The following is a 27,553-nucleotide window of genomic DNA, read 5'->3' as shown; positions in this document are numbered from 1 at the left end:
CAGTCAGTATGGAGCTCAGTCAACTTCCTCTTGTGCTCTGTGAGTATTGCTTTCTCTGGGTGTGAATGTTCATTGAATGTTAATTGCTCTTATATTATGAATGGGATCAAGTGATTTAGTGTGCCTGATCTTTTTAAAATTTATTTATTTTTATGCTGCTCTCAGATTCTCAAATCGATCCCTAGTCCATAATATATGAGGGACTAGCTTGAAGGAGCAGGTTTGCAGTTAGTGCTGTTTGTGAAAGAAATGCACGTTGTTGTGTTTGTGCTTTGTAATAATGTTTGTTGAATCAGTTCTGTTGGTTTGTTTTGCTCAGATGCTTAGTAATGTGTGTAAATTAGATATTCACTAATGTGCACTTAGTAAGAGTTTCTTTATTCCTCTTCTTGTGATCAGACTGTCAGTTCCCTAAACAGGTTTCTCTGCTATGATGATGAAATCTGTAAAATATCAAACCACTGTTTCATTGTTCATCTGCAGTTCTCCACACACTATCTTATTATGAGTTCATCTTTATTACTGTCACAGTTTTCAGACCCTTGAAAGTGTAGACAAGTTAGATTAAAAGATCTCTAGACAAATTAGCCAAAAAAAGGTTTCACTTAATTTTGATCGTCCCTTTAACATTCTGTTGACTATAAGTATCATTGCACCTACATATCTACTGTGTCTCATTAGAGTGTTAGTAGAGTATTAGCAGACTGGTTGGGTTAGGGTTAGCATTAGTTCACATGCACTTGCAAAATTACTTAGTCTGAGTGTCTGTTGGGATACCATCACAATAAAGAGTTAGCAGATATTATTCAGACAGTCAAGTACTCTAATGAGAGTTAGTTGACATATAGGTGCAAAGTTACTTATTGTCAACAGAATGCTCAAAAGGGACCATCAAAATAAAGTGTTACCAAAAATAACTTAAACCTGTTGTGAAGCTGAGAAACATTTAAGAGTAAAATGATGGTGTTTTACAAGCAAAGGAAGAAGAATACTTCATATGGATAATGTAATGTACACAGTATCAGCTCAATGCTGACATTTTCTTTTTGTGTTTTTAGTGCTGATTTCAAACATCCAGTCTGGACAAACTGAAGGTGAATGAATTTCATCACATATTCACATACGAGTGATTCTACACTGTTACAACCTAGCTGTGAAAACAGTGTTATGATTTTAAATTATTATAAATACACCTTCTGAAGCTATTTTGTGTTGTGAGGAAGACATTTCAGTGAACCAATAGCAGTGACAATACACAGCAAATATATTTCCTCACATAATGAACTGCTCTGAGAAATTAGTGAAAATGTTTCATACAACACTAAATAAGTGACTGTAACAGCTATAAACAACTCTTCAGTCTAACCTGATACAGCATGTGTGTTTTGCAATAAACTGTTTATACAATAAAAACTACGGTGGCTGAGAGAGCTCAACACGCTGCGACTTCAGAAAACACATGCACATAGAAAAAGCACCAGCAAATCAAGAAAACATCTTCATCAGTTTGACCGCAGGGGTGTATTCCAGAAAGCACGGTTAACTTACCTTCAGTTAAACCCTGAACTTTGGGTTGATTAACCCCAAAACTTGCTTACTCGAGGTATGTGGTTCCAAAAAGGCGTCCGGGAGTAAGTTCATTAAACTCAGAGTATGTTCCTGATTAAGACTCAAGACAATCTCAACAGAGCGACAAATCGACGAGTCACTATGGAAACGGGCGCTAAGAAAAAGCGCACCATGCTGTTTCTTTCTTCTTCTTTTGTTCATTTACATGCTTAGTGCATATCGCCACCTAATTGATGGTTGTTTAATAATTTTTTTTCCCGTTTAATCTTCAATCCTTGAGAATATGACTTATATTTATAGTTTGATGCTAATTATATATTAAGTCATATCAGATATGTATTTTTATTATAGAAATACATTATAGAAAATGCCAATCCATGTGTGAGATGATAATATAAAATGTAATAAGTATATATAATATAATAAATTAAACATTACCTTGTCATAGTGTTTTATAATTTATACAGATAACTGTCATATATGCCAATAAAATAAATAAAATAACCATATTAGAATAATATATTACCTTATTTATTACTTATATTAGCGCTATATATATATATATATATATATATATATATATATATATATATATATATATAAATATGTTGTGCGCTATCTGTCAGGCCCACTGAAGGCTGGTCAGTATGTCACGCGTGCACTGATAGCACTGAAGTGAACTAACCTCTTCAGAGAGCAAGTTACTATGGTTACTTACATACCCTAAAAGTAACCTCCGATTTTGGAACCGAAAGCCGAGTTTATTCGCTCGCTTATCCTCAAACTTATCCGGGTATGTCACATAACCTGCTTTCTGGAACACACCCCTGGTGGTGCAAATGCTCACAACACAAACAAATAAAGAAACGCACTGCAAACGATCACAACAACCAAATAAATATTATTTGCAGTGCATTTCTTTGTTTGGTTTTGTTGTGAGTATTTGCAGCGTGTGTGTTGTCAAATTGATGAAAGTTGTTTTCTTAATTTGCAGGTGTTTTATCTATTTGCAGCGCATTGAGCTCTCTCGGCCACCATAATAAACAGCTTATTTTATTATTCACATTATTTTTTATTGTGAATTGTTGTCATTGTACAGAAAAACCAAATTCCAAAGTGACCATTAAACCTGCTCAACATGTGTTTAGAGGAGAGAACGTCACTCTCAGATGTAACATATATGCTGAAGGAGTCACTAGCTGGAGCTACTTCTGGTATAAAGAAGGTTTAAGCAGTGTTTTTAGTGATGGACAGGAACACACATTCAGTCCTGTTACTGAGTCTGACGCAGGTAAATACTCCTGTGATGGATTTAAAGGACCACACAGGTCTCTCCGCAGTGATGCAGTTACACTGACAGTATCAGGTGAGTTTGAGCATCTCTTCATAAACACACAAACAAACGGTTATTAATGAGTGATTTCTCAATTTCAGCTCCCAGAGCAGTTTTTTTAGTGTTTCTTAAGAGGTTAAAAAGTGATCAGATTTTTAGGGGCTGAGCACCAAACTTGTGTTGCCCTTTTTATAACATTGAATCTTTGGCTAAATATAGGATTCTTATCCTGATCTCAAAATGAAGATGACGTGTTAATAATCAGACATTATAAAATATATTGTCGTCTGTTTTTCTTTCTCTTTTTCTTTCTTTTTTTTTTAAACAAAATTGGCTCATGATTGTCAAGCTAGGTTTCAAATTGTGTTTTTTTTTGTAATTGTTCAGCTGTTACCAAATGACACCCTAAACAATAGTTGTGATGTATCTCTGCAACACTTCTCTGTTTAAATAAGCTTTGTAGGCATGGTCTTGTGTTTGGTAACAGCGCCACATACTGGTCAGAAATAAGACTTTGCCATTTTGAATTGTATTGTAAACTGCTGTTCCTGCACAACACTTTGGTGACTGATGTGTCTCTTTGGCTGCTGTTATAGATGTAGGTGTTGTGGCACAGCATTTCAAGCTCTGGGCTGTTAATCTAAAGGTTGGGGGTTTGAACCTTGTCTATGGTGGTTTTTGCATCTTTGTTGTCCTATAACTCTTTGTTCAATTATATACTTCATAACATAATACTGTAGCTGTACAGTAAGTGATGGTAAACGGCTGTCCTTGTGGTTTGTTCACGTGCCGGTGTAGTGAGTACATATAAAAAGTGGTGCACAGATGTCCAAACATCAAATCATCGTCCAGCTGAGACTGTCGCACATCATTCACAGCGACTGCAGGGCCACAGTGTGACAAATCACCAGCAGTTAAACAGTGGTGATCAGGGCAATGTGTCACAGCACCCAGCCGGGTCCCCATGCTAACTGCACACCATCACCAACGACACATAACATGGAGCAAAAACTGGGTTTGCTCTTCATCACCACCACCCTGCAATGTACAGGAACTGGAGAACCTGCTGTTGAAAATATAGTACCAGATACCCCAGGAGACGTATTGCCACCTCAATGAATCAAGCATCGCTGTGTGGCGGCTGTTTTGTGGGTTAAAGGAGGTCCTACAGGTTATTAGATAGGTAGTTATAATATAATGACTGATCAATATAGGTTGCGTTAAACTTTAACATTGGACGGATAGGGTCGTAAAAACTCTGTCATCATCTATTATTACCTGTCATTTTCATTTTCATATTTAATTATAATAACACATTTAACTGCTTGTATTTATTAATAATGAACCTACAGGATGAGCATATAGGCTTATGCATGTATTTATTTATGAAGAGAACAGATGAACAGAGACTGTGCGTCACTTTTCATGCTCAACACACCGCAGTTACAGCGGAGGCTACTAAAAACAACACAATCTTGGTAGAAAAATCGATTTCTCTATTTTAATAGATTCTCATTTTTATGAACCAATATCGATTCTTAAATCCCAATTGATTCTGTTTTCAGTTGATGAATGAACAGAAGCTACATCTAAATCTCAATGGGCTAAGCATTTTGCTTTGTTATTTTTGATATGAAACAAAGTCTCAGATTTCAAATTCTGTCCATTTTATTAGGAAATTTGAGAAATAAATACCGTTTTGGTGCTCTTTAATGTGGTGTGATAGATTGCTGTCGTTCAGATCAAGTGAGCGGCAGCGCAGTGAACTGATCATCTCTTTCTCTTTACTAGTGAGTAGGATCTTGACAGTTTTATTTTTGTTCTGGAGGCTGATGATCCAGCTCTGCTGCTATACTGGAGCGCACTCGACACCAACTGGACAGGGGTGGAAATTACAGTTATAAATTACAATAGATCACTCTCAGTGTAATCTGTCAAAGTAACGGACAGCCCTCAGATTTTTCCATCACTGATAAAAAAAAATTCAGTCAATGACGAAAAAATTTTCAGTTACCAAGACCTCTGATATATATATATATATATATATATATATATATATGCGTGTGTGTGTGTGTGTGCTGCCAAATGATTAATCGCAATGACTCATATCTAAAATAAAAGTTTCTGTTTACATAATATATATGTGTATACTGTGTATGTTTATTACATATAAATACAAACACATGCATATTATGTTTATGTATTAAATATATTCATATATAATATAAAATATAAGCACATGAATATATAAATGTATAAACATAAATATTTTCAAAATATATACTGTATATATATATAATAAATATACACAGTACATATACATATATAATGTAAACAAAAACTTTTATTTTGGATGCGATTAATCGCAATTAATCATTTGACAGCATTTTAAGTTGTATCAATATACAGCCATATATGGTCAATGCATTAATGTAATATATCACATTATACTTTTGCAGTATATTTCCATATATTTTTGTTTCATAAGGGTTGTTCCTGTAATTGCTACTTTCTGATTTTTTCCTACTTTTCCTTTAAAATCAAGATGCAATAATGACTTACTAGTATCTTCAGTAGATCTTCAGCAGAAAAACTTGAATATTTAATTAATTAATAATTGTTGTCATTGTACAGAAAGACCAAAACCCAAAGTGACCATTAAACCTGCTCAACATGTGTTCAGAGGAGAGAACGTCACTCTCAGATGTGACATATATCCTGAAGGAGTCACTAGCTGGATCTACAGATGGTATAAAGATTCAAGAAGTGTTTTCAGTGAACAACAGGAACACACATTCAGTTCTGTTACTGAGTCTAACGCAGGTAACTACTCCTGTGATGGATCAGACACAGGAGGATCACGCTGGTCACACATCAGTGAAGCAGTTACACTGACAGTATCAGGTGAGTTTGATTATCATTCATATACAGGCGTTTAACATGTTATTAATGAGTGATTTGCTTCTTTTCCTTCACATTATGCACTGTTTTTAAAACTAAAACCATCAGAGATGGAAAGTCCAGGGTTCAGAAAGTACAAGTGCTGCCATATATTTATTCCACCCATAAACTGATTTCACCAGAGGAGCCAAGTCATTCCTTTCAATCACAAACAAGTTTCGAGTCAAATCCCAAGTCCTCAAAGAGTTAAAGTTAATGAGATAATTAAGTGACTAATTAAATGATGATTGAGCATTAGTGATGAACACCTGCTGTTATTGAGAATTACAGAGGATCAGATGTTGATGTTTGATTGGTTAAAATTATGCCACCATCATGGAGATCAGTGTTTGCTTTAGTTGGGCTCTTGACCCTTGACTGCTGTAGTAGATCTCTCTTTGTAGCAATACATGTGGTATTGGGAAGAAGAGAGATCAGTGTTTTACAGTGAGTGACTGTTAGCTGTGTGTTTTTGTATGATGAGATATTCATTAAATGCTCATTTGGTTTGGTTCAAAATAACAGTTTTTTTTTTTATCCTTTTTATGTTAAGCTTTTGTGTAATGAACTCTCTGAGACAACAGCATGCAAGTAAAGGGTTGCTCTAAAAGGTATACATTTATTTAATGCATATACATATTTAAACTCCCACCCTGTTGAGACACACACAGACATCAAGAACCAGCATATGAATCTCAGCAATGGTTACAATCAACAAAATGCTTCATGCTGGGTAACACCATAGTAAAATTTCCCATCATGCACTGCAGTATGAATAATTATTGTCACCACTGTTGAGGATCGTATGATAAGTGTTCATGTCTAAAAGCCTAGGCGTCTTTTCAGATAAAACTGGAGCTGTGTAAATGCCTTTAGTTGTAGAAACAGCATATACTAAATGTATTACTTCCAAAATATTATAACAATAAATGTGTGAGAGTGTGTTATAGGTTATATGGCATGTTATAGTCAGATATGATAGTGGTAATTCAATAAGCGTCACCGTGGTTGAGTAGCTGAGTATTTCTTCAGCAATCTGACGTGCGAATGAAACTGAAAATAAGTCGCAGACACTCAACACACAATCATCTTCATTCAAAGGAGAGCGATCTGTCCGGTACCATGCTCTCTCTTGTTGCGGTCTCTGATATTTAAATTAGCTGATAATGGATAAAATGCAGCACCTATCTATTGCTTTAATTGACGTGAACTCCATTAAATTTGCATATTGCGTGGGAATTGACGAAAGGATTTGTATCCGTTTTGCGAAGACACATTTATGTGGCCAAGTGTAAATGGAAACGTTTTAACAAATCAGATAGATATCCGATCAGAGAAAACGCATGATGTGACCAGGTGTAAACAGGCCCAAAGTGAACCCATGAACCACTTCTGGTTGCCCAGTTAATCATGAAATCCCACAAGATTGTACTATAAAAACAAAGAATTCAGTGCCAGATGTTGTGGGTTAAACAAAACATAACTTCCCTTTAACACAGATGGCTATATAGTTTAAAACAATGTGTAAAATCATTCAGTACTTTCAACCTTCAAATCACATCATACACAGCAAAATCCCCGGTGTCAAATTAACACTGCTGGGTGTCTATATGGGTCCACACTACAGAGTGTTAAAGTTAATGAGGTAATTAAGACATTCATTGAGTGATGATTGGCCATTATTGAACACACCTGATGTTAACAAGCAGAATCACCAAAGAAGAAAATCACGAGTTTTAAAGTCACCATTATAGTGGTCAGTGTTTACTTTAGTTGGGTTCTTGATCCTTGATGCCTATATTTTGTTGGCTGCTATAACTAAGTTACGCCAGGCGGACTTCTGAAAAGAGCAAAAATCATCAGTTGGTGGTTTTGATGATTATGTTCTAACATACATTTCTTTCGGTTCTGATGCAAAATTAAAAAACTTCAGAAGAGTCTTTATTTCAGGCACACACAGATATCAAGTATCAGTGTATGAATCTCAACAACGGTGACAAACAGCATGTTCAGATAAACAGATCAACTCTGAACATCACAAAACAAGCTACTAAAAAGTTACATAAAAACAGCAAAAATAAAAGAAAAAACTATTCTGCTCATAATTTATTTATGCCCCAATGCATGATGGGAGCCATGGATGAGTTTTGATTGGCTACAACATGCTTTTTTGATGGTCACTTCTGTTGTGATTCTCACACTGATTCTTGATGTCTGTGTATCTAAATTAAAAAAAAAATTAAAGTTTAAAATAAAGTCAATTTTAAGTTAAAATAATTTTTAAAATCCTCTGCCTGATTTTACTGAACATGCCAGATCTTTTGTTGTTCACAGTGTTGATATAACCAACAAAGAAAACCTAACTCAGTTATTCAGGTCAGTACCAATATTATCCGTCTGCAGTACCGGAGGCCGCACTTTCAGGACCGCAGTTTTAGGACCGCATTTCCAGGACCCTAGTTTTTGAGGACCGAAAAAAGTGCCATCAAGGCAGTATTTCCACACTGTTTTAACTACATTAGAGTTTTAGATTTTTTTTTTTAGTTTTATTACATCCAAATACTACTTTCTTTATTGCAATTAAACCTGGTTCCTAGGATAGTTGAGTAATTATTGGGTCTAAGTAGCATAATATAATAACTCAAGTAAAATAAACAAGGAATCATGGTATAGTCTTTTCAGTCACTAGATCAACCACATTTTCAAGTACAGAGGGAAGACACAAGGATGACTCTGGGGGTAGATTTAAGATCGTGTATATTTTATAAAATAATATATTACAACAGTTGAACTTGAACACACACAAAAACAAATTTGTTCATGACATGAACCACATAGAAAGAACTTCATGCACAGCGTCTTCACTGACTCCTAAGAGAGAGAAAGAGAGAGAAGTGAATGAAATAAGGAACATTTAGCTGAACATGTTCTATTGTCTAATTTTAAATTTCATATTTAAAAGATCTTAGTTACCACAGACCGCATACACATATACGATACAAATATAATTATATCAATCTTCATACCAGTTAATGTTCATAATAATATTATTGCATACTGTTCAAAGATTTGGAAAAATAATATTTTGATGTTGTGGGAACAAAGGTTCTTGAAACATTTGTCAATAAACCCATCTGAACTGAGAAAAAATAATAGCGAGAGATGCAAGAAATCTGAACAGAAATAACATATTATTGACATGACTTTTCCTGACCTTTAAATTTTTAAAGCACACATTGTGATGTATGCAGCAGCACTACCTACCACCTGGATGCTCTCCCCTCTTTTCTCTATTGTTTCTCTATCACCCTATTAAATTCTTCCACTTCACTGAAATAGTAAATGGAGAACATCATCACTGCTAGGTTAACAGAAATACTGTAAATGCTTAAAAAAGGATACATTGGACATTGTGTAAAAACAATTCCATTTTCTACTCTTACCTGTGATGATAATCAGGACCAGAGAGGAAGGTCTGCTCAGCATCCTGCAGAGACCAATTCTGAAGCCCAGCCAGGCCATATATGATGGCCTATCAAAAGAAAATTGTTAATTGAAATATAGCATAAGGTATAATATACAGTAGGGTTCGAAAGGGCAGAAACATGCACAATACATTATATTGTTATGCACTTCATATAGAGCACAGAACACAGTAAATGACACAATCTAACACGTGGTATTTTAACAGTCAATTATTATGATGGCCTCTCTGTTATGTCTGACTATTAAAATGTCATATGTCTCAACCAACATAATAAAACCATGTCAAAATGAAGAGACGTACTCATAACATGTATTGTGGGGTAACGTTATACAGGCTGACTGTGAGCATGTGACAGCTAAAACATTAAGATTATTTTAACTTAATTAAAATGGAAAAACAATGAGTAATTAACAAGCTTTCACAACGAACGTGCTATAGTTTATTGTGCTGTCAATAAGACAACACGGGCTTATCATGCAACAGTTTCGTTAAATGAATGTGCTAACAATTAATTTTACAGCATTAGAGGCTAATATATGATGGCTATGCATTCAAGACTATTTAGCAAATCACGATCACTTCGGCTATGCTAACTTTCCAATGAAATGCATCACAATTGTTTTTAATGCTAAACAAATAAAAATGGATTCACATTTGATACTCACACTCTGATTGTCATCCATCTTTGCTGGTCCTCTAATTCGGTAGGAGACATTGTCACTAAAAACCTAGGGTCCTAGGTTTGCGTTCCTGAAAATGCAGCCTCCGGTTCTGCAGGCAAATGTTACTCATCAGTACAGGATTATAATGTCAAAATAGAATCATTACCATCCAGAGACTTCTGCTTTTTTGCTTTTCTGGCTGCTATAATTTAGTTCTAACAGCCAAACAAACTGTAATTCTAAAGGGTCAAGGGCCCAACTAAAGTAAACACTGACCACTATAATGGTGACTTTAAAACGTGATTTTCTTCTTTGGTGATTCTGTTTGTTAACATCAGGTGTGTTCAATAATGGCCAATCAGAACTCAATTAATCTCTTAATTACCTCATTAACTTTAACACTGCTTCAATGTTACTTTTAACACTCTGTAGCGTGGACCCATATAGACACCCAGCAGTGTTAATTTGACACCGGGGATTTTGCTGTGTACCTTAAAAATAACAAAATGAGATTACAATAGAATTAAAACCACCTCCTTCTCCTGACTGATGACACTACGCTTGCCTGCTGGATTTTATAGACAGCTCTAATGAAAACACTTAATTAAATAATTACATAAATCAATTAATTTATAAAAAAAAAAAAAAATTGTGTGTTAAGGGTTTGATTATACTTAAATAAAACATGTAACACAAGCGCTAATATTAAGTGTTTATTTAAAAAAATAGTATTAAAAAAAATAAAAAAAAATAAAAATTCCATTTGTTTTGTAAGTTTGGTCTGAGTTCTTGATGCTTTTATAACATCTTCACCAGCAAGTGTCACCAGCATGTGCTGTTTCAAATGCCTTGAAACATAAACTCATTTTTCAAAACAATCGGTTCAATTCATCCAATGCTTCAAAAAGATTTGTTTTTCTTAGCTCTAATGATGACTTACTCATCAAATAAAACAGAAAATAGCTGCTCATTGTAAAGTATTAATCTCACTGCTTTACAACTCTACATGCAGTATTACAGAACTAAAGCAACCAAACACTGATCTCCATGATGGTGGCATCATTTTAACCAATAAAACATCAACATCTGATCCTCAGTAATTCTCAATAAAAACAGGTGTTCATCACTAATGCACAATCATCATTTAATTAGTCTCTTAATTATCTCATTATCTTTAACTCTTTGAGGACTTTGGATTTGACTCGAGACTCCTTCCTAACTGTCCCTCCTCTGGGAAAAATTACTTAATTACAGTAATTGAGTAATTGTGATTCATTTGCTCCACCACTGACCCCCCTCTTCACTCCACCAGTGCAGGTCTTGCAGCCGTGACCCTCAGCCCTCTGTTCTCACAGGCATCAAACTCATATCTGCCAAGCATCTACATCTGCCTTTGCTCACACTGGGCTTCAATCATGAAACATGAGCAGAACAAATTTCTGTGTAAATCCTTCGTAAAGCCGTTCTGACATAAATTAAAAAAATTAAAATTGGTCATATTTGCAAAACGTTAGTTGCTACGAAATAAATTTACACCTTCTTCCCACCAATGGTGCATACAACATTCCGTGTTCTTTTTGGCAAACTGGTGACACTGAATATTGATACAGTGCCATTGTAATATTTTACAAGCTCGTTTGCACTGTTTTTGTTTTTTTGTAGCTGAGAGAAGACGGCCCTCACTGCAGAACACTTGATCCAGGGGGCATAGAGATCCAGGTCCAACTTCTCCCACGTTAACTATACCTAAACCAGGGGGCTGTACCATGATGGTAGATAAACGGTCCGTGTACGTTTTGATAGTTTGTTTTCCAATTTGAAATGAAATAAGCAGAAATGAGAAAACGGCACCTTTATTCGTTTTTTCGTTTTTTTAAAAAAAACGAAAAAACGAGATTTCGGCTTGATTTTTCGTTTTTTAGTTCAGAGGCATAAAACGAATAAATGACTTCAAAATTCGTTTTCCACATGTGGGCGGTCCTGAGACGCCCCCTTCCGCCGATCGGTCAAGCAAACCTGAGCATGTGACGTCATCAGTAGTCGCTCAGGTCTGTTCAACAAAATAATAGTCCTCTAACGTTACTATGGCTACCGATTCTTAAACTGTACAGGGCAGGTCCTGTTGGGCTTTCTTCTGTGCAACTTTACGCGTTTCACGGAAATCTTTACATCAGAAATATTAAATATTAGTCTGCCACTAGCCCGTTTTATTTAGCTGTGCAGAGTTAAATCTGTGTGGTGAAGCTGCGCTAGACAGCGCCGAGCGAGAGAGGATCACTGACCAGTGTTCAGTCAGCAGTCAGTCAGAACTTGGGTACCTATGATGGTGAAATACATTTTTACTGAAAATGACCCGCGAGTATGATTGACAGGACGATAGCAGAGGCAATTAAAAGCGCAATATAACTTCTGTTAACAAAAACATAATTTCTTTTTTTTTTTTAATATAAGTGGCTTTGTCTTTGTTTTAATCAAATAATTGTAAACCACAAACAGAGCCTTCGTTTTAAAGGGCGATTTCCAAATATATTTTATTTATTTGTTATAATATGGGTATTTTATGTCACCCGTCTTATTAGTTTGATTATAGTAGGCTATACGCGAGTTTTTTTATTGTACTATTTTACTGTTGTTTTTTAATTAACATTATATCATAACTTATAAAGATCAAAATCTACAGAAGAGATTAACAAATAACATTGGTGTTGTCATAAGTTAACTAATCAATGGGAAAATTTCCTCAACGGCACAACCCTATTCTTAATGTTGGCTACATGTTACAGATTTAATGTTGAGCACATAATGTTAAAGGCTTCTTAAATACCATTACACTCGGTTGAAGAGTCAAGAAGGATGTGTTAATTTACTGTAGATTTCAATCTGTCATTAGTTGGTGACCCGGTGTAATTATAATAGCATAAATAAAAACAAATACACGTAATAGGCTATGTATGCCAATAGGCAAAACACATCTGCTTTTCCTCTAGATCACTTTACCTATGGAAGCCCGTTTCCGCCAATGAATAAAAAATAAAACAAGGTAATTGCGACTTTTTTTCTCGCAATTCTGACTTTATAACTCGCAATTCTGACTATAATTCGCAATTCTGACTTTATAACTCGCAATTCTGAGATATAAATTGGGGGAAGTCGTGGCCTAATGGTTAGAGAGTCGGACTCGTAATCGAAAGGTTGCGAGTTCGAGCCCCCGGCCGGCAGGGATTGTAGGTAGGAGGAGGGAATGTCCAGCGCTCTCTCCACCCTCAATACCACGACTGAGGTGCCCTTGAGCAAGGCACCGAACCCCCAACTGCTCCCCGGCCGCATGGCTGCCCACTGCTCCGGGTGTGTGTTCACGGTGTGTGTGTGTGTGCGTGTGTGCATTTGTTCACTACTCACTGCTGTGTGTGTGCACTTGGATGGGTTAAATGCAGAGCACCAATTTCGAGTATGGGTCACCATACTTGACAATACGTCACGACTTTTTTTTAATTTAAAAATAAACTCGCAATTCTGACTTTATAACTCGCAATTCTGAGATATAAACTCGCAATTCTGACTTTATATCTCGCAATTCTGACTTTATAACTCGCAATTCTGAGATATAAACTCGCAATTCTGACTTTATAACTCGCAATTCTGAGATATAAACTCGCAATTCTGACTTTATAACTCGCAATTCTGACTTTATAACTCGCAATTCTGAGATATAAACTCGCAATTCTGACTTTATAACTCGCAATTCTGACTTTATAACTCGCAATTCTGACTTTATAACTCGCAATTCTGACTTTATAACTCGCAATTCTGAGATATAAACTCGCAATTCTGACTTTATAACTCGCAATTCTGAGATATAAACTCGCAATTCTGACTTTATAACTCGCAATTCTGACTTTATAACTCGCAATTCTGAGATATAAACTCGCAATTCTGACTTTATAACTCGCAATTCTGACTTTATAACTCGCAATTCTGAGATATAAACTCGCAATTCTGACTTTATAACTCGCAATTCTGAGATATAAACTCGCAATTCTGGCTTTATAACTCGCAATTCTGAGATATAAACTCGCAATTCTGACTTTTTTTCTCACAATTGCGAGTTTATATCTCACAACTCTGACTTTCTCGCACCATAGCAAACCACTCTCCGTGTAAGGCTTTTGGACGCGGTTGGACAGTAGCCTACCATTACCGCCGGGCTTTCAGACAAAACATTCTTCATTTCTTTATAGTTCTGAATTTGAGGCAGCTTCTATCGCGTTACTTTAATAACAGCTGTCAAGTAAAGCGCGTATTATTGTAACACAAGAGTGGATATATATGAATGCACGCAGGTGGATTTCCTTCACTCTCGCATAAAGCGCGCTTTGTTCTTGCTATAGAATTATCTTATCTCCTGTATTTAATGTTGTAAGATATCGACCAAGCAAGACATCCCCAATGAAAATTATAAATAAATTATAAATAAATGAAAATTATTTAGTCAATTATATATGAAGAATTCAGATGCAAAAGCTTAAATGCCATCTGAAATTTTCTTCTAAAATTAGTATTTTTCGTTTATATTCAGTTATTTTACTTTAATGACAATGAAAAGAACCTGTACCTGAGAAAAATGCTCATTTTAGAAGAAAATTTCAGATGGCACTTAGAGGCTTTTGCATCTGAACTCTTCATATAGACTACAGGCCTATAATACGTCTGTGATTAAATTATCGTTGCTATAGACAATAATAATATAAGTTGGTCTCGTTCTGGTTGCAGTTCTGGCTGTAAACTAGTGTAAAATCTTAGAAGCATATTCAGGAAAACGTTTATGAAAATGTCCAAACACAGGAAGCCTATATTCCAGATAAATGCAATCTAATTCAGGGGTGCAAAATTCAGTTGCTTGAGGACCACAGCCCTGCAGAATTTAGTTCCAACCCTGCTCAAAAACACTGTTTTTTTTTTGTTTTTTTTTATTCAGATTTATAGCTGAACCGTGTGTATTTGGGTTGATGCTAAACTTTGCAGTAGCTATAAATGAAGTATGAATGAAGTATTATGCTCTCGAAGGACAGTCGGATTCTGCTGTACCAGCACATAAAGGGATTTCTGGAAATAAAGCTGCCGATGAGCTATCAATAATAGTGTTACAATAATAAGTTTTTGACTTGACAGCTGTTATTAAAATAACGCGATAGAAGCTGCCTCAAACTCGGAACTATAAATAAATGAAGAATGTTTTGTCTGAAAGCCCGGCGGTAATGGTAGGCTACTGTCCAACCGCGAGCGCAAAACACAGAAATAAAGAATAATGAGTCATTTTTATGTTTGTTCAAAAATCATATTCGGACGCAACATTCATATAGTTCAATATATAGATCAGCTATAGCAAATTGAACAAAGTACTGCAAAACCTTACACGGAGAGTGGTTTGCTATGGTGCGAGAAAGTCAGAGTTGTGAGATATAAACTCGCAATTCTGAGAAAAAATGTCAGAAATGCGAGTTTATATCTCAGAATTGCGAGTTATAAAGTCAGAATTGCGAGTTATAAAGTCAGAATTGCGAGTTTATATCTCAGAATTGCGAGTTATAAAGTCAGAATTGCGAGTTATAAAGTCAGAATTGCGAGTTATAAAGTCAGAATTGCGAGTTTATATCTCAGAATTGCGAGTTATAAAGTCAGAATTGCGAGTTTATATCTCAGAATTGCGAGTTATAAAGTCAGAATTGCGAGTTATAAAGTCAGAATTGCGAGTTTATATCTCAGAATTGCGAGTTATAAAGTCAGAATTGCGAGTTATAAAGTCAGAATTGCGAGTTATAAAGTCAGAATTGCGAGTTTATATCTCAGAATTGCGAGTTATAAAGTCAGAATTGCGAGTTATAAAGTCAGAATTGCGAGTTTATATCTCAGAATTGCGAGTTATAAAGTCAGAATTGCGAGTTTATATCTCAGAATTGCGAGTTATAAAGTCAGAATTGCGAGTTATAAAGTCAGAATTGCGAGTTATAATGTCAGAATTGCGAGTTATAAAGTCAGAATTGCGAGTTTATATCTCAGAATTGCGAGTTATAAAGTCAGAATTGCGAGTTTATATCTCAGAATTGCGAGTTATAAAGTCAGAATTGCGAGTTTATATCTCAGAATTGCGAGTTATAAAGTCAGAATTGCGAGTTATAAAGTCAGAATTGCGAGTTTATATCTCAGAATTGCGAGTTATAAAGTCAGAATTGCGAGTTTATATCTCAGAATTGCGAGTTATAAAGTCAGAATTGCGAGTTATAAAGTCAGAATTGCGAGTTTATATCTCAGAATTGCGAGTTATAAAGTCAGAATTGCGAGTTATAAAGTCAGAATTGCGAGTTATAAAGTCAGAATTGTGAGTTTATATCTCAGAATTGCGAGTTATAAAGTCAGAATTGCGAGTTTATATCTCAGAATTGCGAGTTATAAAGTCAGAATTGCGAGTTTATATCTCAGAATTGCGAGTTATAAAGTCAGAATTGCGAGTTTATATCTCAGAATTGCGAGTTATAAAGTCAGAATTGCGAGTTATAAAGTCAGAATTGCGAGTTTATATCTCAGAATTCCGAGTTATAAAGTCAGAATTGCAAGTTATAAAGTCAGAATTGCGAGTTATAAAGTCAGAATTGCGAGAAAAAAAGTCTGAATTGTGAGATAAAAAGTCGCAATTACCTTGTTTTATTTTTTATTCATTGGCGGAAACTGGCTTCCATAGGTAAAGTGATCTAGAGGAAAAGCAGATGTGATTTGCCTATTGGCATACATAGCCTATTACGTGTATTTGTTTTTATTTATGCTATTATAATTACACCGGGTCACCAACTAATGACAGATTGAAATCTACAGTAAATTAACACATCCTTCTTGACTCTTCAACCGAGTGTAATGGTTTTTAAGAAGCCTTTAACATTATGTGCTCAACATTAAATCTGTAACATGTAGCCAACATTAAGAATAGGGTTGTGCCGTTGAGGAAATTTTCCCATTGATTAGTTAACTTATGACAACACCAATGTTATTTGTTAATCTCTTCTGTAGATTTTGATCTTTATAAGTTGTTATGATATAATGTTAATTAAAAAACAACAGTAAAATAGTACAATAAAAAAACTCGCGTATAGCCTACTATAATCAAACTAATAAGACGGGTGACATAAAATACCCATATTATAACAAATAAATAAAATATATTTGGAAATCGCCCTTTAAAACGAAGGCTCGGTTAGATGATTATTTGATTAAAACAAAGACAAAGCCACTTATATAAAAAAAAAAAAAAAAATTTTGTTTTTGTTAACAGAAGTTATATTGCGCTTTTAATTGCCTCCGCTATCGTCCTTTCAATCATACTCGCGGGTCATTTTCAGTAAAAATGTATTTCACCATCATAGGTACCCAAGTTCTGACTGACTGCTGACTGAACACTGGTCAGTGATCCTCTCTCGCTCGGCGCTGTCTAGCGCAGCTTCACCACACAGATTTAACTCTGCACAGCTAAATAAAACGGGCTGGTGGCAGACTAATATTTAATATTTCTGATGTAAAGATTTCTGTGAAACGCGTAAAGTTGCACAGAAGAAAGCCCAACAGGACCTGCCCTGTACAGTTTAAGAATCGGTAGCCATAGTAACGTTAGAGGACTATTATTTTGTTGAACAGACCTGAGCGACTACTGATGACGTCACATGCTCAGATTTGCTTGACCAATCGGCGGAAGGGGGCGTCTCAGGACCGCCCACATGTGGAAAACGAATTTTGAAGTCATTTATTCGTTTTATGCCTCTGAATTAAAAAACGAAAAATCAAGCCGAAATCTCGTTTTTTCGTTTTTTTCAAAAAAACGAAAAAACGAATAAAGGTGCTGTTTTCTCGTTTCTGCTTATTTCATTTCAAATTGGAAAACAAACTATCAAAACGTACACGGACCATAAACAAATTCAGCGTTACAGGATTAGTTTTGAGTTGACAAAACCAAACCACTCCAATCTGGATTTGTTTGTACCATGAAGCTGATCATCAACTTGCTTTGTCAACTCAGGCTTGATCCTGAGTTAATGGAGCATGTGCACATGAATGTGTGACATCAACGGCGAACAGCCAATCACAACTCAGAGCAAGTGTGATTCACTTCTCGCGAGAGAGCCAGCGAGATTCAAAACTCTTTTGTTAACGGTTAAGAGATTAATGAATATGAGGAATTTAAACACATTTCCACTGAAGTACTTGTCCATGAAAGAGGAAAAATAAAGGAAATGATCTTGCTCTATCAGTGCAGTCACAAGTGAAACTTATGAAGTTAGATTATATATAGTTGATAATGTATAGCTGTAGAGACTCGAACATGCATGGTCACATGTAGCCATTTTTAAAGTGTTATCTGTTGATTATATCACTTATGTAAATTAAATATGATCTGTAAATATGAATATTAATTTCAAATAAATGCTTTATAATAGTAGTTGTTAAACTAAAAAGTGCTAAATTTTAATTATCATTAAAGCCTGAATTTTGTAGTATTTTTTTAAGGTATTTCATAGTGAACTTTAATTTGTAGGAAGAGAAATTGGGGGAGTGACTTTTTTGTGTCAGACATGTGTCACTTTGCTCACATCTGATTGGTCCAATTTCAGTTTTAGATCTCTAACCCAGAAAATAAAATGCCCCCAGAGCAGGTTAGCTGTGCAGTGTAAATTACTATGGCAATGAACTCCCCTAAAAGCCAATCCACTTTCATGATATCTAAAACCCAGGACTGGTGCAGATTAAACTGAAACTTACCTGGCTAGCCAGCTAATCCGGCTTCATGGTACAGGCCCCAGGGATGGGCAACTTTGATAGTGATGAAGTCCAGAATCTTTTCTCATTTATACCAAGGGGCCAGATTACTAATTCACGTCTACACAATGTTTACATAGTTTTATTAAATCCCCTTTTTATTGAAGGAACTTAAAGTATAATGTAATTTGTTTTTAAAGATATTATTAACTATACAACTTGTGCAGTTATGCTAATTCAGAAGGGAAACTTTGTGGTCAGTTGACAGCAATATTACTCTAACAAGCCAATGTAAACATCTTAATTGCATCAACCTACCTGTCTCCACCCCCTGATCCCTAAACCCACCCATCTCCACCCCCTAGATGTGAATCCCACCCCGCCCCCTGGATCTTTGTTCTGCAGTGAGGGGCTACTGGCTGAGAGTTGATAAACTGTTTAGCTCCAGTTTAGCTTTGAGTAGATCCAGAGCCGTTGAAAAACAGAGTTGCGACAACGGAAGTTTAAAACGCTCGATCGTCACGTGATTCACGTAGACTTCAAATAGTTCCAGGAAGTTCATAGCGGGCAATTGGAATGCATTGAGTTAGAGAAACAGAACTGTGATTTTTGGTAATTAGTAGACAATAAAATTATTTATTTATATCATTAATAAAAATGTATACGTAGCATATTTAGCTGTATCAGTGTTGTTGTTAAAAGATAAAATCCGCTAATATTTGAGGATTAATTTAGTCATCTATCCTTACCTGCCTTGTTAACATATTTTACGTTAACGGTAAGTTACCGTTGTAAAAGTTCATGCTATATAAACGACATCGTAGTCTTTTACCAAGGTAACTTCAGACTCTGAATATTTATATATATACATGTGTGTGTATATATACATATATATATATATATATATATATACACTCACCTAAAGGATTATTAGGAACACCATACTAATACTGTGTTTGACCCCCTTTCGCCTTCAGAACTGCCTTAATTCTACGTGGCATTGATTCACCAAGGTGCTGAAAGCATTCTTTAGAAATGTTGGCCCATATTGATAGGATAGCATCTTGCAGTTGATGGAGATTTGTGGGATGCACATCCAGGGCACAAAGCTCCCGTTCCACCACATCCCAAAGATGCTCTATTGGGTTGAGATCTGGTGACTGTGGGGGCCATTTTAGTACAGTGAACTCATTGTCATGTTCAAGAAACCAATTTAAAACGATTCGAGCTTTGTGACATGGTGCATTATCCTGCTGGAAGTAGCCATCAGAGGATGGGTACATGGTGGTCATAAAGGGATGGACATGGTCAGAAACAATGCTCAGGTAGGCCGTGGCATTTAAACGATGCCCAATTGGCACTAAAGGGCCTAAAGTGTGCCAAGAAAACATCCCCCACACCATTACACCACCATCACCAGCCTGCACAGTGGTAACAAGGCATGATGGATCCATGTTCTCATTCTGTTTACGCCAAATTCTGACTCTACCATCTGAATGTCTCAACAGAAATCGAGACTCATCAGACCAGGCAACATTTTTACAGTCTTCAACCGTCCAATTTTGGTGAGCTTGTGCAAATTGTAGCCTCTTTTTCCTATTTGTAGTGGAGATGAGTGGTACCCGGTGGGGTCTTCTGCTGTTGTAGCCCATCCGCCTCAAGGTTGTGCTTGTTGTGGCTTCACAAATGCTTTGCTGCATACCTCGGTTGTAACGAGTGGTTATTTCAGTCAAAGTTGCTCTTCTATCAGCTTGAATCAGTCGGCCCATTCTCCTCTGACCTCTAGCATCAATAAGGCATTTTCGATGAAATACTCAGACCGGCCCGTTTGGCACCAACAACCATGCCACGCTCAAAATTGCTTAAATCACCTTTCTTTCCCATTCTGACATTCAGTTTGGAGTTCAGGAGATTGTCTTGACCAGGACCACACCCCTAAATGCATTGAAGCAACTGCCATGTGATTGGTTGATTAGATAATTGCATTAATGAGAAATTGAACAGGTGTTCCTAATAATCCTTTAGGTGAGTGTATATGTGTGTGTGTGTGTGTGTGTGTGTTCTTACAACTTGTATGTTGTTGTCAAGTGCAATCACATCTAAATGTTCATTGTCGTATTAGTAATCTCATGGTAAATATTAAGTTTGTTCTTAGAAAATGCATTACAGATAAGTGACAATATGTTAAGATTAAGTGACAATTAATCTTGTTTAATGTTTTTGATTCTTGTGCACCCTCAGTTATTAATATATAAAAATATATTTGTAGTATATTAAAATTTAAAACAACTTAAAACTTTTTTACACATTTAATCATATATTTTATATATGTTGACTTTTGTTATGCTCTTATTTACAGCAATCTATTCATACATTTGTAATAAACTATACATATAATTAAATAAATAATTCACATTTATTTGTATAGCACTTTTTATTATACACATAGTTTCAAAGCAGCTTTACAGAAAATGAATGTTTCTATATTACAAATAAGAGTTCTGTTAACAGTAATGGTGTCAAAGTAATGTTCCTATGGCAGAAATGTTCTAAAATTAGGCTACACAAATCATGCACATTTGTATAGCCTAATTTTAGAACAATCTTGATCATTACAATGCAAGGAAAATTGAGCAGTTTATTCAGAGTCAGCTTCATCTGAAGTCCTCTCAAGGGCTGGCGTCATCTCTTCACAAGTGTAGGGTCATCTGGAGTCTTCATGAGAGGCTGGATATAGTCAGCAGGAGCAATCTATAGATTACACCAACAAACACTTTTTCACAAAGAACAGGGAGAGACTTGCCAAACCCAGTGAAGATACTCATTGTGAGGGTGATGTCTCATTACAGGGAGTCTTCAGGTGTTTCTTGTTCTGAATGGAAGATAGAGAAGGAGAAAAACACAGGAGAAATGGTTAAGTTATGCTCCATCACAACACATTGCTTCTACACTAGCTAAAATACAGTACAGGTTTACTGTGATTACTTCTATACATTTTGTAAATTTAGTCTAGCATAATTCTGAAATGAAAATTGCTCACCTATTTTAAGCTTTTCATTCTCACTTAGGTCCATCAGCATCCTTTGCAATAAATCCAAGTCTATTAAATAACTCCCCACCAGCAAAAATCACATTTAAAGCCTTAATTACACAACAGTGTATGAAACAGCATGTAGATAATGAATAACATCCCGTAAATCTACTAATTAAGTGAGGAATAATCTAATGATGATCCGTTTTAATGCACAAGGCAATTTGATTAGCTGTGCTGATAATAAACAATTTGTTTCTATAAATGTCTTACCTTTTAAAAGTTGGTGACAGCGGTTTCTTCTGCTGCATCTCTATGGCGCTGATAGTATTAGCGCGAACTTCCGGGAACTATTGAGCGGCTCCACGATCCACCATTGCTGTAAAAAAAAACGGCCTATTGGAGTCAAAGGAGTTGTCGCAACTCTCTCTCTCTATGGCTCTGGCTTTTGGTAGAAAACAGCGCTTGTCACTGTCACTTTTTACCCAGTCGTCTAATCAATGGAGGAGGAGCGGGACAAATACCACAACGACCAATCATCCTACATGTACAACAACTGAACAACAGAGAAGTTAATATTACTGGTTACTGTATTTTTATATTCAGTAATATTCTTCAAAATGAGATACTAGTAATCAGGCTTGGGGAGTAACCTAATACATGTAACGGTGTTACATAATCAGGATACAAAAATATAGTAACTGTAATCCGTTACAGTTACATCAAAAAACAATGTATTCAAATTACAGTTACATTTTGTGAAAAGTGGCAATACTATCAGGATTACATTAGTTTGATTTAAAATTAAATAAATTATTTTTTTGACATAATAACTCTATATTTAACACTGCTTTATACAGTAGTTCCTGGTTCAGTTGACTCGTGCGTGCAAATTACACCCGTCTACAATTATTCTCCTCAAACGCGGGATGAGACGCTGCTACAGTAAATGACGATGCTTCCTGATGGGAAAAACATTTTCATGTCTGGAAATTTCAGTTATTTTGTCTTCAAAAAGGTTAAAGGAAATAATATAGTTGTACAGCGTAAGCTACGCATGACTCTTGCTTTAACAAAGGCTACTCAACCAACTTGAAAATTTGCAGGTATGACTAGCATGGAAATCATCATGTTAGCTAAAATTTATGTTTGTCAGTGATTTAAAATTCCATGGTGTGCATGACTGCAGTTGTGTGTAAGTTTTCTAGCGGAAAATGAGCTGGAAAATGTAGAAATCAGTCAATGCAATATAGATAGGACATAGCATTCCACATACGTTTCGACTTGTAGGCTAATTTTAAAACAGAATATGTATATGGTGAATTTTTTTAATGTTGTGTATAAACTATTTTAATTTTACTTTTAGGCTGTAAAAAATAAAAATAAAAATAAAGCTAAACTGTAGTAAAACTAAACTGTAAAGCCACTAGATATCTGCATAGCCTTTTATATAAATACATATTTATATATACGGGCTGTAATATCTAGATGGTGAAACAAGACATGATTTTTAATATATTCAAATATTAGTTTAAATTTTAAAGACATAGTTAAATAAAAGTAGACTACTTAGATATTGCTTTTTTGACTTTACTTACATATGTACCTAAAAGGAATCCAAAAGTAATCAGATTACATTACTTTCATATTGTGGTACTTGGATTATGTTACTGAATACTTTTTTGATGAAGTAATTTGTAACTGTAGGGGAATACATTTTAAAAGTAACCCTCCCAACCCTGCTAGTAATACTTTACTGCCATGGATATTCCACATCATAGCAACCAAATCGACAGCTGGAAAACATACAGTCTATGAGAAAAACACTGTGCCACCAAAGCGTTTTCAGATGGTGGACATACGTTATTGAATATATATTGTTAGCCATATGGCCAATTAGTCTTTTTTGCATTTATGCAATATACTGGAGCCAAACTTGATAAAGTAGACCAGAATATTCCATTGCGTTCCTGGACATGAAATTTGCATAGCTGTAATTCATAGGCGGGGATTATGCTAATTGTGAATGAGCGTGCACAAGCTCCATATTTACCAAGGATTGGAATTCATTAACATACACGTTTAACTATCAAATCGGACGTTTACGAAGCGTTTGTGAACCTGGAGGAGTTTTCGGGAAGGTCTGTTTTATGCGCAAATTACTCGGAATTTACTCCTATATTTAGGAATGTTTCATGAATGAGGTCCACTGTTTTTCCTCCTGTCCAGCCCCACATTTTACCCACCTCAGATTTACTTAGCCTCATGGATTCCTTACTGAGATCTGCTGGAAATTTTTAACTCATAATCCCACTAACTCTATATTGACAGGTCTCACTAAACCAACTCTGACTGTTGAGCCTCAGAGTTCAGTGTTCACTGGAGACTCAGTTACTCTGAGATGTGAGGGGATTCAGTCACAGAATGGATGGGAGTTTCTCTGGAGAAAAGACTCAAACCCTGAATCTACTGGAGCTGCAACTAAAACAATCAATCCTGTGAAAGTCTCTGATGGAGGAGAGTACAGCTGCAGAGCACGAAGAGGAGGATATTACACAGATTACAGTAAACCAGAAGCAGTAAAAATATACGGCAAGTATTTTTACATAATGCACATATACTTTAATGAGACACTCAGTAAGTGCAATAACAGCTAGAGAACATTTCAGTCTAATCTGATTTAGATTTAGTTTTACAATCAAGTAACTGTGTTCATAGAACAAAAAACTTTCATTGTGAATTGCTGTCATTGTACAGAAAGACCAAAACCCAAAGTGACCATTAAACCTGCTCAACATGTGTTCAGAGGAGAGACAGTCACTCTCAGATGTGACATATATGATGAAGGAGTCACTAGCTGGAGCTACAGATGGTATAAAGAAGGTTCAACCAGGTTTGTCAGTAAACTACAGGAACACACATTCAGTTCTGTTACTGAGTCTGACGCAGGTAAATACTCCTGTGATGGATCAGAGACAGGAGGATCACACTGGTCAGAAACGAGTGATAAAGTTACACTGACAGTATCAGGTGAGCTTCATCATCTCTTCATAAACACACACAAACACAGGTTCGATGTGTTATTAATGAGTGATTTCTCTATTTCAGATCCCAGAGCAGTTTTAAGTGTTTCTCCACAGAACTGGTTGACTGAAGGAGATCCAGTGACTCTGATCTGTGAGGTTCACAGCTTCTCTACAGGCTGGACATTCAGCTGGTTCACTTTAACTGATTCACCGGGTATGTTATAATGTGCTTCATCTGAATTAATTGATTTTATTAATGTCCAAATACTATTTAATATTTAATATTGAATACATTCTCTGGTTTTACAGATAATTATCATCTGCTCTCAGACAGCAGCAGAGGAGCAGGAGGAAACTACTCTGTCAGTTCTGCTGTAAATCACACAGGAGTTTATGTGTGCAGAGCAGAGAGAGAGAAATCAATCCATAAAACACAGTACAGCAACACACAGCAGCTGTGGGTCACCGGTGAGTTCAAACAGAACTTAAACTATTTGTTCATATTGAATACAGAGCGTCTCTAAGCTCAGATCTGAAACTCTGCAGCTGTAATTGTCTTCTCAGGTGTTTCTCCTCCAGTCTCTCTGATCGTCAGTCCCAGCAGAACTCAACACTTCACATATATCTCTCTCTCTCTGAGCTGTGAGGACCAGAGTAACTCTACAGGATGGAGAGTGAGAAGATACACAGACAGTGGACGGCTGGAAGATTGTTCATCATTACGTCGAGGATCACAAACCAGATCTACATGTACAATCAGCTTCACCTATGCATCACACACTGGAGTGTACTGGTGTCAGTCTGAATCTGGAGAGAAACATCATCCTGTTAATATCACTGTACACTGTGAGTCTGTGTTTCTGCAGTTATTCATTTCTCTGGCAGTTTACAACCGATGCATGAAGCAGGTTGATTAAACAAGTGCACTAAGCATCAGTGGACAAAAACATGAAAGGTTGTCATATTGTTTATATAATTATGCAGTCAGTGCTTGTTTGCTCTGTTTCTGTAGCTGGTGTGATTCTGGAGAGTCCTGTTCATCCTGTGACTGAAGGAGATCATCTGACTCTACGCTGTTTATATCGACATACAACCCCATCAAACCTCAGAGCTGATTTCTATAAAGATGGATCACTCATCCAGAATCAAACTACAGAGATGAACATTACTACTGTCTCAAAGTCACATGAGGGTTTCTACTCCTGCAAACACCCAGAAAGAGGAGAGTCACCCAAGAGCTGGATCTCAGTCAGAGGTGAGAATAAGAACTATAAACACCATTTAAATATTTATGTGCTCTTTACAGCACTAATCTAAATGTTCAAATATATCTCAGCTCTCACAGACTCAAGATCTGATGGTCTCAAACCCATGATAATTGGAGTCACTGCAGGACTGACTCTCACAGTTTTCATCATTGTCTTGCTCCTGCTGTGGCGCTATAGAAACAACAAAGGTTAAATAAATTTTCTATGACATATTTGCAGACACTAACTCTGTTCCCAAACCTTTTTAGCTTCTATACCTCAACAGCCTAAGATAGTTTTCTGGTCTTAACTGGTCTCCCAAACTTGGTAAAGATGTTTTTTTGGTTTTCACAGCAGTGTCAACTAGGAAGAGCTTTTTGTGGATTGAAAAGTTACCATTGAAGTTTATTCCTGGATCCATAGATGCCAGTAAAGATGTTTTATGTTTGACTAGGTGGAAGATCTCAGTCTCCCTCTACTGTCAGTCAACAGCAGATCAGCAGTCAGACATCAGACCAGAACCAGAGTGAAGCCGGATACAACACACTGCTGTCTGGTCAGTCTTTACCCATCACCCATGAATAAATACCCATAAATCTTTACAAGCTGAGATGGAAGACAGAGATCAATTTTAATTAACAAAAATATTCATACAAAAATATTTAACTTGTTTAATGTATATATTACAGGAACTGCTCATATTTATGACTCTGTTGATGCAACTGTTAATAATGGTAAGAACAGTAGTTTAGTTGTTTATGGAAATCATCTTTTTCATCACTGTGATATTTGCAGAGCAAATCGAGTTAAACCAAGTGTCTTCTTCCTCATTGTAGACAGTGTTAGTGGTCCTACTGAACTCACTTATGCTGAGATTGAACTGAAATCTACAACAAAACAGAAGAAAAAGAAAGAAAATAAAGGTAAACTCAAACAAAATTCTCTGCTCTCATGAATTCATGATCATAACAGTAGAAAAAATGACCACAATATTTTCCTAAACATCTGTTCATGTTTATCATTTTAAAATATAATATATATGTAGAATTAAAATATTCCTCTGCATAACATACCTTAGCTGTAGAGATTTTATAAATATATTACTAGTTCATATCACTTTTGGACACAGTAGATGCTAATGATATTAATTGTGGTCTTTTAGAGAATGAAGCTGAGAGTTCTGACTGCTTTTACTCTGAACTCAAACTACAAACAGATCAAGGTGAGCCAAACTAAAAACATCACAATTCTACAAACTGCATCTACAAACCACAATCAAGAACTGAAGAATAAAATTAAATCACGTATATAAAAATGAAAAAAAAAGTGTATTTTGAATTCATTTATATGTTTTCAGGTGCTGGATCTAGTGATGTGACGTATGCTCAGGTTAAATAAAAATATGCCATGAGAAGAAACTTTAAATCCCAGGATACTGCTGAGATTCTGTTGAGAAGGCCAG

General features: G+C 35.9%; 1 protein-coding gene across 1 annotated transcript; it reads left to right on the top strand.

Moving 5' to 3' along the window:
* Window positions 1–27,553, top strand: LOC306851339 (cell adhesion molecule CEACAM5-like). Its single transcript, XM_079387500.1, has 16 exons — window positions 1–39; window positions 1,059–1,094; window positions 2,669–2,935; window positions 5,537–5,806; window positions 24,150–24,410; window positions 24,576–24,848; window positions 24,927–25,058; window positions 25,154–25,312; window positions 25,409–25,690; window positions 25,857–26,099; window positions 26,181–26,300; window positions 26,546–26,647; window positions 26,781–26,825; window positions 26,928–27,014; window positions 27,254–27,313; window positions 27,449–27,553. The coding sequence occupies exons 1-16, from the start codon at window positions 9–11 to the stop codon at window positions 27,487–27,489; spliced, it is 2,409 nt and encodes an 802-aa protein (XP_079243626.1). The 5' UTR covers window positions 1–8; the 3' UTR covers window positions 27,490–27,553.

The sequence above is a fragment of the Barbus barbus genome (assembly GCF_936440315.1).
Source record: "Barbus barbus genome assembly, chromosome: 31".
NCBI lineage: Eukaryota > Metazoa > Chordata > Actinopteri > Cypriniformes > Cyprinidae > Barbus > Barbus barbus.
This window is presented reverse-complemented; position numbering and strand designations above follow the sequence as displayed.

Bases quoted from the DNA above. Each gene is read 5' to 3' on its own strand.
- LOC306851339 (XM_079387500.1), top strand. From the start codon at position 9: ATGGAGCTCAGTCAACTTCCTCTTGTGCTCT. The intron at 2,936-5,536 runs GTGAGTTTGAGC...GTCATTGTACAG, and splicing joins AGTTACACTGACAGTATCAG to AAAGACCAAAACCCAAAGTG. The intron at 26,301-26,545 runs GTTAAATAAATT...ATGTTTGACTAG, and splicing joins GCGCTATAGAAACAACAAAG to GTGGAAGATCTCAGTCTCCC.